Here is an 11,103-nt window from a genome sequence, read left to right on the forward strand (position 1 = left end):
GAGCCTGCGCGTCCGGAGCCTGTGCTCCGCAACGGGAGAGGCCACAACAGTGAGACGCCCGCGTACCGCAAAAAAAAAAAAAAAAAAAAGTTATTGACAATTATTTGAATATTCTAATTACTAATTTATATGAACTCTGTAGGCTCTGGGAACCACTACTTTAGGTGAATATTGTTTGTATTATTATATTTGTATGAATATGAGAGTGGTCTTAAGGTAAATAGATATTTGCTTTAATTAGAATGGAAACATTTAAATGTTTCTCTGCTACCAGTAAAGCTCTGTAATGATAAGTGTGAGAAATTAGGCTATATTCACAGGGAATATCAATAAAAACTCACGTTATGTATATTTCCCCAAATTTTCTTCAGGTCTTGGACTTTAAGTGGTTGTGAGAATATATTTAGGTAGTATTTGGGAAGGGTGAAAGAGAGCTAGCTAGGATAGGTGTTTTTGTATTTTCTAAACCACCAAAATCCTAATTATTGTGTACTCTTTATATTTCTCATGTAAAAGGAGTATTTCTTTTCCAATAAAATGTTAAAGTTGATATTTAAAAGATGGAGAATGTAAATATTGGGTCAAAAAGTTCATTCGGGTTTTTCTGTAACATCGTACAAACTTTTTGGCCACCCCAATACATATGTATCATTATCAACAATTCATTCTCTTATTAATATTTTCACTTAGCATTGTCAAATGGGTACCTCCATCTTTTAAAAAATGCCATAAAGACAGACAGGCGCACACACATGTTTAGGTGAGGCAGAGGTTATTTAACAGTGTAGGAAATAGAGACAATTCTGCCATTTTGTTTGATTTTGACCCTTGAAGACATATCGAAACTTTCAGGTCCCTCTAAATAGAAATAAGTTTCAGAGAAAGTGCTAAATGGTCTGGTGGGTCTTAATAGTTTTTGTTGAAAAGAAATAGTGCAAATGAATGATTTTTAAAATTATTTTAGCATTAAAAAGAGGTATTTCTCTCCTGTTTTTCATTCTGATAGTGAGTCAGTTAAATAACTCTCTTAAATATCCCTTCAGTCTGTCCCTCCTTTTACACTCCTGTTGCCTCTTTTTCTTTAGACTCCCACAGTGCTGCTCTCCTGTCTCTATTGTAAGATCCTCTAAACTGGTCTCTCAGTCTTGGCCTTGAATTAGCTTCCATACTGCCACTAATGTGATCTTTCTTACAGCCCAAAGTCTGAGTGCTTTCCTCTTTCAAACCTTCAGTGGCTTCCCCTTGCACTATAAAGTCTAAATTTCAAAGCATGGCAGAGAAGGTTCATGCAGTCTTTGCCTACCTCTCCTAGCCTCATCTCTTGCCATTGCCTTTCTTATGCTAATGCTTCTGTGGTGCTAAATTGCTTATATTTCTCCAAACATCCACACAGTTTTATATCTCTGGTTTTCGTACATACTATTCCTTCTGCCTGAAATGTCTTTCCTTCAACCTATAAAACATAGCTTGTATATCAGGTTCCATCTCCTTCAGGAAGGGCTAATCATTCCTTCCTTTTCTATACCTATACTGTGTGCATATTTTATTGTTGAATTTATCCCATTCCAAGTTTGCTTTTAGTCTCTCTCCCTTATTGTGAGGTCATTGCTTGGGCTTTGTTTGATTCATGGATAAGATTGTCATACAGAATCAACACCATGTATTCCTGGTGCATTCCTGGTGGAAAATCAAATGAAATTTATTGAAAGAGGGCAAATGTGAATGTTAAAGTTTATTTAAGAAAATCAAGTTCAGCTCCAAATGGATTAATCTGATCATTCAATAGCCAGGTTTACTTTTGTTGTTTGGCTTTATAATCTGTCCTCTTTGTGAATATCTTTGTTAATTATTGTATTTCTATGTTGGCTGAAAGACAGATGGGATAAAGACATGGTAAAAGGAAGAAATTTTGATATTTGAAATTATTTTAATGGTATCAATTATGCATTTTCTTATTTCAGATACGGGATTTTTGAACGATGTAAAGAGTTGGTGGAAGCAGGTTATGATGTCAGGCAACCAGACAAAGAAAATGTGTCGCTTCTTCATTGGGCTGCTATTAACAACAGGCTGGATCTTGTAAAGTAAGATGGGATATTTGTGTGTTAATTAAGAGTGTATTTATAATTTTAGATCTTTCCTTCATTTGTCTTTTCTTTTCAAGTTCAAGTATGTATGTTGAACCATCTCTAATCCTTTACTGTAAATGAATACTTGAAACTTTGTGCCATGAACATTGGTTATCATAGTATTGAAAAGGACCTCAGAGATCGTCTGGACCAGGACTCTCACTGGCCCAAAACGGAAAATTAAAAATAAAGCCACAGGGGACTTCCCTGGTGGCGCAGTGGTTAAGAATCTGCCTGCCAGTGCAGGGGACACGGGTTCGATCCCTGGTCCGGGAAGATCCCACATGCTGCAGAGCAACTAAGCCCGTGCGCCACAAATACTGAGCCTGTTCTCTAGAGCCCGCGAGCCATAACTACTGAGCCCGTGCACCACAGCTACTGAATCCCGCGTGCCTAGAGCCCGTGCTCCACAACAAGAGAAGCCACCACAATGAGAAGCCCACGCACCGCAACGAAGAGTAGCCCCCACTCGCCACAACTAGAGAAAGCCCGCGCGCAGCAACGAAGACCCAGTGCAGCCAGAGAGAGAGAGAGAGAGAGAGAGAGAGAGAGCCACAGAGACCCATCATAGAGTTCAGGCAATGAAATTGAACATTTTTTGAAAACGGAAAGCATAACACATTTTCCAGGATAGAACAGATAGTTTCATCTAGTTTAGAAGAATCACTGCAATATTTTATGTTGTAATAATGCCAGGAGGAATGGTTAGGTAGGGGAATAATTTAACTTTAAAAACAAAATTAAATATGGAATACATTTTAAAGTAGGCATGTGTGGGATTGTATAAAATAGTTCCCTTTCATAAAGCACTACTGCCTACCCATTGTTTTTGTTTTTTCTTTGTTTTATACCTTAGCATGTAAAATGTGTATGTATGTGAATGTGTATATGTTTTGTATTATATGTACTTAAAATCCTTGAGGTTTAAAAAAGTAGAAATATACTAAAGTTTAGAATAAACAGATATACTCACAAGCAAACTCCTTTTCTGTGGAAATAAACTGGTGTATTGTTTAGATAATATGATATATGAAGCACAACTTTGAAATAATGAGACTAATTCCTGTAAACCGCTGAAGAAAATAAGTCTCTTTACCTTATAGTTTCACTTTATACAGTGTATCCCATCTGTGCCCCCAAAATAGAGAGTGAAATGCTCAAAATGTCTAACTTCTCCAAAAGGATTTTGAATTAATTTTTTGCTACCTACTTTTAGAATTCATTCCCACATAGTAATTCTAATTTTCAACTGTTAGCAGTGACATAGTTTCACCTTTCTTCTTGCCAGTTAAGTAGAATATCTGTAATAGAAACCTTTTGAATATAAACCATTTCAAGAGTGTTGTGGTGGTTAGAATATGCAGAGAGTAGTTATTTTGTGATTGGTGTATAGTTGTCATGGAATGCTCATGACAGCAGGAGTAGTTACTTAACATGATGAGAATATTTCATCAGGGATCTGTTTGATGCTGTTGTGTGAATCTTTCAGACCTCTGTAGATCTGAGTGTTTTTAGGGAGGGGTATTATTATAATTTCTGTTTTCTAATACATTTATTACTAAGAAAAGTTGATGTTTTCTTTCTTAGTATGAATTTTAAGTTTTAAATCTTATTTTCATTTATGTCTGCTTTTAACAGGTTTTATATTTCGAAAGGTGCTGTGGTAGATCAGTTGGGCGGAGATTTAAATTCAACTCCTCTTCACTGGGCCATCAGGTAAAGGTTTCTTTAAATACTGAAATTGCTGTTCAAAATCAAAAGTGACTTACTCATTTGCTGAATATTACAGACTAGCACTTTCCAGTAGAATTTTCTGTGATGATGGAAATGTTCTATTCTGTGCTGTCCAGTAAGGTAGCCACTAGCCATATATGAAATGCAAAATGTGGCTAATGCAACTAAGGAATGGAATTTTTAATTTTAATTAATTTTAACTAATTTGAATTCAAATAGCTGTATATGACTAGTAGTCCATATTGGAAATTGCAGTTACAGACCATTTGCAAAGCTTTCTTTCCTTTTTACCCCTTCATTCAAAAATAAATAAATAAATAAATTACAGTTTTAAAGAGTTTCCAGAGATGATGTTTTTGTGTTTAATTTGGGGCTCCACTATGATGCTCAACCTCAAATATGTGTATTATATTTTATAATCAAAATAAATATGTTTAATATTTGATCACATGGATAAAAGTGGTAGTTCAGTGAGTGTAAACTCAATCAGTTCTTTTCTCTCATATGTGTTGGCATCTGAAGCTGAAGTTAGTAAGTGTCTGTGTGGATACTTAACAACTTCTTCATCTTTCATTTTATTTTATTTTATTTTATTTTTTAACATCTTTATTGGAGTATAACTGTTTTACAATGGTGTCTTAGCTTCTGCTTTACAACAAAGTGAATCAGTTATACATTTTTTTTTTAAACATCTTTATTGGAGTATAACTGTTTTACAATGGTGTGTTAGTTTCTGCTTTACAACAAAGTGAAAGTGAATCAGTTATACATATGTTCCCATATCTCTTCCCTCTTGCGTCTCCTTCCCTCCCACCCTCCCTATCCCGCCCCTCTAGGTGGTCACAAAGCACTGAGCTGATCTCCCTGTGCCACGCGGCTGCTTCCCACTAGCTATCCACCACACATTTGGTAGTGTTTATATGTCCATGCCACTCTCCCACTTCGTCACAGCCTACCCTTCCCCCTCCCCATATCCTCAAGTCGATGCTCTAGTAGGTCTGTGTTTTATTCCCGTCCTACCCCTAGTCTCTTCATGACATTTTTTTTTCTTAGATTCCATATATATGTGTTAGCATACGGTATTTGTTTTTCTCCTTCTGACTTGCTTCACTCTGTATGACAGACTCCAGGTCTATCCACCTCATTACAAATAACTCAGTTTCATTTCTTTTAATGGCTGAGTAATATTTCATTGTATATATGTGCCCCATCTTCTTTATCCATTCATCTGTTGATGGACACTTAGGTTTCATCTTTCATTTTAACTCCATTCTCTCTGTGGTTGGTGGGATTGATATGAACCTGAAAGTGAAGTGAATAATTGTTCATTTAAGGCAAGGAATTGAATCTTTTCTCCATAGCCAAGAATTTTGAGGAATCTGGAGTTAGCTCTTCCCCGTTAAGCTACTGAGGTACCGTGCTTTACAGAGAAATGAGCCATATTCAAAGAAAAATATGTAGTTCCTAAGAAAAAGATGATCACAGTATACCTGCAGTCTGTGAATGTTACGCTGTGGCATATGTGCTTCATGATTATTTTTTGTTTTTAAAATAGCAACAGTAAAGTCTAAGTGGTTTTTAATTTCCATTTTTATCATTAGTTATGTAAAATTACACATGGTAGTAATCTTACACATAAGATTTAAGGTAGATTGGGAGGTTATTAAGTTTATTACCTGCACTCAAGAAGGACCATCCAGATAGTTCTAAGTTTGGAGCATCTATGTAAAAGACGTTTAGAGAATCTCCAGTGTTTTAAAAATCTGTGTATTGTTAGGCAGTACTCTTTAAATCTAACCAAAATCCTTCATGTCTTAGGAACATTGGTTTCTCCCTGAATTTTTCTCTTTTTTGCGCGACAGAATACATTATAATTTTTGTCCTTTCTTTCCAGACAAGGGCATTTACCTATGGTCATATTATTACTGCAGTATGGTGCAGACCCCACTCTTATCGATGGAGAGGGATTCAGCAGCATCCACCTGGCAGTGTTATTTCAACACATGCCCGTTATAGCATATCTCATCTCAAAAGGACAGGTATGTTTTGAAACGTTTCTTATACTCCAGCTATTGTAAATCTGAAGGGATTCAGAGGATGATTACTAGTAGTCTGTCCTCATTTTTTTTTTCTGCCCTCATTTTTAAAGTAGAAGTTACAGATATCCAGATATTCAATTACTAGCCTCAGTAAGTCTAGCTATTGAATACTGCTTTTCCAGCTTCATTGGAGCAAAAAGGATAGGTCATTTAGCTCAGTAACATATAATAGATGTTTCTGAAACTTGTAAGCCTGTAATAGTTTTCCTTATGACCAGTAATTTTCAGAGTTTTTCAAAAACATGACTTCAAAGCCTGTATTTTTCTTCTTATTGAATGTGGAAATGGTAGTCAGATCACTAAATTAACCCATCATTTGCTTGCATTATTTAAGTCCAAGTGGAGACCAATTTGAATGTATGTTTCTTATTGTTCCCTAAAGTAATTCCATGAAAAATGACTTGCCTTAAGAGGCATCCATTTATGGCACTGGTTAAATTATAGGTTGCTGGCGGTGGGAGTTTCACTGTCAGCTCTACTTGCCTAGGATATGCTTTGTGGTAGCAAGTAGTTTATATATCAGTAGTCTCGTCTGTAACAGGCGTGGAAACATGTTTGCACAAATGCTGTTGGGATGATTGTGTTCTCTTTAAATAAGCACTTTCTCTTAGATGTAGTCAACTCAAGTAGAGTAATTATAACTTCCTGGGTCTCATTTTGGAAAGCTGTATGATGAGTCATCTTTTCTGCTTCTCTTTGGGCTTATTCCTCCAAGGCCCATAAGAATATTCAGTAATTGACTTTTTTTTTTTGGCTTGGTTGAGGTATCATATACCTCAAATCTGGGTCCATTTTATTAAAAGAAGCATATCCTCTTGGAGGTATGATTTCCCTTTTTTTCTATATTCTAGAAAATAAAAAAGAACTTTTCATATTTTACTCTTTGAAACATAAGTTCAAAATTGCAAGTTGCCTCAGAAGAACAAGAGTTCACTATTACTGGAAGTCTTTAAGTAGAGACTGGTTGACTTTGTGTAAGAGGGGATAGTATGAATTAATGTGTCGGTTAAAGTCTAAACTAAGTGACTTCTAAGGTCTCTATTGTCTCATATTTGATGGTGTTTATCAACATTTTTCTTTTTCCCTTAGCTCTCTTCCACTCACAGCATGCAACATTTAAAATCATATATTCAGATTTTCCCTTTAAAAATGTTTTGTAGGAATCAATGGATTTTAACCCTGTGGATGTGAAGCAGAACATTCTTTTATTCAAATGATATTTGAATACTTCTTATAGACACACTAGTGGTGTTTAATGTATTAAAGAGATACTTCTACTAAGGGAGGAGACAGAATCTTGACTGTGTTTACAATTAGGCTGATTGACTCTTCTTTTTGAACAGAGTGTGAATATGACAGATGTAAATGGGCAGACACCTCTCATGTTATCAGCTCACAAAGTACTTGGGTAAGTGAGTTTAATTGAATTGCCTTATTCTGACTCTTGATCCAGCAATTTAAGTATCTTAGTCTTTGTAAGATGACACAACATTCTGAGGAAGAAAGTAAGATTTTCCATCTTGTGACTGTGATAGGGACTTTTAATGTAGTTGTAGTTAGAAAAGCACCAATGAAGTAAATTTTCTGTTTTCTGGTAGCTTTGGGGAAAAGTTTGAAAGCTACTAATAAGAAAAAAAATTTCCTTACAGAACAGTTAGAGATTCCACAGCATATACTTATTAACATAACGTACATTTCTTAGTTTACATTTTTCAAGAATGGCTACAGGTTTAAATGCTCTCATAATTTGAAATGTAGATGAGAAATATACTTTCCAGAAAACAATAAATTTTGAGGTTCTCTGACATTGTTGACTGCTCTGAAAATATTAATTATAACTGATCTATGAAAATAGTATGTTTATATGTTCATATCAGTTATTTACATATTTAAGTTTTTGTGATTATTGATCACCATATTGTGATTATTGATCATCGCTTGTGATTATTGATCACCATATTGTCCAACTTCTGTTATTCTTCTATTCAAATACATGCTACAGTTTGCCCTGTATCAGTTTCGTTTCCAACGTTGTACTTAATTTCTGATTCTGCTTTTACTTAAGATGTCTCCCCTAGGAACTGAGTTAGTTCTGATGCCATTTCCTTTTAGCTCATGTAGAGGTGGGGCTGGGGTAGAATTTTGTCAAAAAGCATTTTGTCATCTTTGCTGGTAACTGTAAAGTCAGGTATAATGTTTAAAAATCTTGATAGAATAAGTAAAGTAGAATATTGTTTTATTAAAGGAATCTCTTGAGTAGTCATAAATGAAGGGAAGGTGTTGACGATGAAGTCAAAATATTTCATTGAATTCTGCTTTCAAGTCCATAACTTTCTATGGTAAACAAATATTTTAGGACATTATTTATACCGCTTTATTCAGTAATTGGTTGGAGGGAGAATGTGAAGTTAGCTTTTGGTTTATCTCCTCAAATATAATGTTGTACATTTAATTTTTTAATTGGATAAATAACATAGCATTTAATGTTGACCAAAGTTAAGTTTAAAAAAAATGTTAACCAATAGAACAGCAACATGAAAGTAAAAATTTGAAAAACAAAAGCAGTTATTCCACAGTATTGATGTTAAAATTACATTATATAGTAGACTATCACTTAATAGATGTCTCTTGGGGCGGGAACTCTCCAGTATTAGCACCTAGAATGGAACTCTGCACAGAGAAGTTCCTCACTTTTCAGAATACTTACTGATTGGTTCATTGATACGTTAGCAAACAGTTTCATTGTTTACATTTACCCTTCAAATCATTCAGCTATCTAATATCTCTTGGTATTTTATTGTTTTGAGACAGGCCAGAACCAACTGGATTTCTCTTAAAGTTTAATCCCTCTCTCAATGTAGTTGATAAAATACACCAAAACACTCCACTTCACTGGGCAGTTGCAGCAGGAAATGTTAATGCCATTGATAAACTCTTGGAAGCTGGTGCTAGCCTGGATATCCGAAATGTTAAGGTATGACCAGGTGTTTATCTCCCTTAATTTATTATATCTTGAGTTAGAAGACTGATAAATTAGCATAAAGATAAGCTATACATATGTTTTCAGTTACCACAAGATAAGTATAAACAATAATAGTTGGCTACCCTTGGAATAAATACAGTGAGTCTGTGATTCTGGTGAGTTTTTTAAAATGTTTAGCATCTATGATATTGATATATCAAAAATATAATTGAACTTTTTCTTTTTTTTTTAGGGAGAAACCCCTCTTGATATGGCTCTGCAAAACAAAAATCGGCTCATTATTCATATGCTAAAAACAGAGGCCAAAATGCGAGCCAACAAAAATTTCAGACTTTGGAGGTGGCTGCAGAAATGCGAGGTACTTTCATTCGGGGCCTATTCTGTGGGCTATAAGAACTGTTTTGTTCATTTGTTTTTGTTTTTTAAGGCATCAGGGGAAACCAGGGAGTTGGCCTAGTGCTGCATTATCTGCTGATTATATCTTTCCCACACATCCCATAACCCACAGTTGGAAATTTGGCACTTTTATTGGCAATTTATTGTTGGTCCTTTCGTGGCCAGCAAAATCTAAGTGGCAATAGAGAATATAATTAAAATTATTAAAATGGGGTATTGAATTGATTTCACTATTTAACGTTTTCATATATGATAGCATCGTCTTATCGAATAATAATTAGTAATTATACCTTCAGGATGATTCTAGATTAATAGGCATGGGATTTCTATGCAGAGGGTCATCATGAATACTACACCAATTCTGCATTTAGGTATGTGGAGGGAGAGAAAAAGAAGTAACGGTTACTCCTCAGTCTCCTTTGCCATCTCCTCTGCTCTCTCCCCCCCTTTATTGGTAGAGTGCCCAAGAGTTTTGTCCTTGGACCTCTGTTCTGTCTAGTCATTCCCTTGGTGATTTCATGCACTTCCATGGCTTTAAATGCCGTCTCTATGTTGACAACTCTCAAAGTTATCTCTAGTTCAGACCTTTCCATACTTGTATATCCAGCTACCTTGATTTGTCCAGTTCACCGTCCAATAGGCATCATCAACATAACATCCAAAACTGAGCTCCTGATCTCTCCTCCCCACTGTCCCTAACTGTTCCATCTACAGCTTTCTCCATCTCAGTAGGTGGCAACTCCCGCTCTCCAGTTATCTTTGCCTTTTCTCTGTCATATCACGTATCCAGTCCATCAGGAAAACATATTGCCTAGTTCTGCCCTCAGTATATATCCAGAATCTGACCCTTCTCATCACTTTACCATGGCATTTTGGTCCAGCCACCGTTATCTTTCATGTGGATTTCTGCAGCTGTCTGACATCTCCCTGCCTCTAGTCACCTCTAGTCTCTTCTCAACAGAGCAGCCAGGTGAATCTTAAAATGTAAGTCAGATACTATCATTCATCTGCTCAGAATCCTATGACGTCTCCCACTTTCTCCCAGAATAAAAGCCAAAGTCCTTACAATGGTTTCCATCCAGCTTTTTATATACTATAAAATTCAGTTAGTACATTTGTCTGTCTTCCCCTGCTAGAATTTAGGCCCCGTGAGAGAAAGACCTTAAATTCATCAATGTGCCCCTAAGTGCCTCGAACAGTGCCCAGCATATGGTATGCACTGGAATATTTGTTGAATGAGGAAATAGTGTGTCTCATCTTTGAGTATTGTATCTGGGGTTAAAATGTTGAGATCCACATTTAATTGTTATTTCTGTTCTGAGATTATGTTGCTTGTAGATTCCAAGTTTATGTTTTTTTAAAAAAATCTAGACTTGCTCATTTTGTGTTATCATGCAAATTAGAATTGGAAGCATATTAAAGATTTCATATCATTTGAAATTATCCTTCCTCAGAATGTGGCTTAGGGAAGTAAAGATTGAAGAAGATAGGGCAGAATATATTTTCTCCCTTTGCTGTTGCACGAGCCCTGCTTACTTCCAGCGTCATGTATATTGCACTTAAGGGATTGCATTGTACAGATGTGGTGACTGGCTTCAATGCAGATAGCCACACTGTTGGTTTGTAGACACTTCATTCTTTTAACTTTGCAGAATAAACCCGAATTAGCATCCTGAGGATATGTTTAAGTCTTTGGCCTCCATGTGACATTTGACACTGAGGACTACTCCCTTCTTTTTTTTTTTTTTTTTTTTTTTTGGCG

At 35.7% G+C, this 11,103-nt stretch overlaps 1 protein-coding gene across 2 annotated transcripts in view; it reads left to right on the forward strand.

Moving 5' to 3' along the window:
* The window catches only part of ZDHHC13 (zinc finger DHHC-type palmitoyltransferase 13), a 50,346-nt gene that overhangs the window by 16,490 nt on the left and 22,753 nt on the right, over positions 1-11,103 (forward strand). For both annotated transcript variants that reach the window (XM_007118934.4, XM_055091562.1), the window contains exons 3-8: positions 1,962-2,084; positions 3,768-3,845; positions 5,758-5,902; positions 7,306-7,370; positions 8,774-8,936; positions 9,178-9,303. In XM_007118934.4, the coding sequence (XP_007118996.2) occupies positions 1,962-2,084; positions 3,768-3,845; positions 5,758-5,902; positions 7,306-7,370; positions 8,774-8,936; positions 9,178-9,303 (700 nt within the window). The remainder of the gene's footprint in view (positions 1-1,961; positions 2,085-3,767; positions 3,846-5,757; positions 5,903-7,305; positions 7,371-8,773; positions 8,937-9,177; positions 9,304-11,103) is intronic.

The sequence above is a fragment of the Physeter macrocephalus genome, chromosome 16 (assembly GCF_002837175.3).
Source record: "Physeter macrocephalus isolate SW-GA chromosome 16, ASM283717v5, whole genome shotgun sequence".
Lineage (NCBI taxonomy): Eukaryota > Metazoa > Chordata > Mammalia > Artiodactyla > Physeteridae > Physeter > Physeter macrocephalus.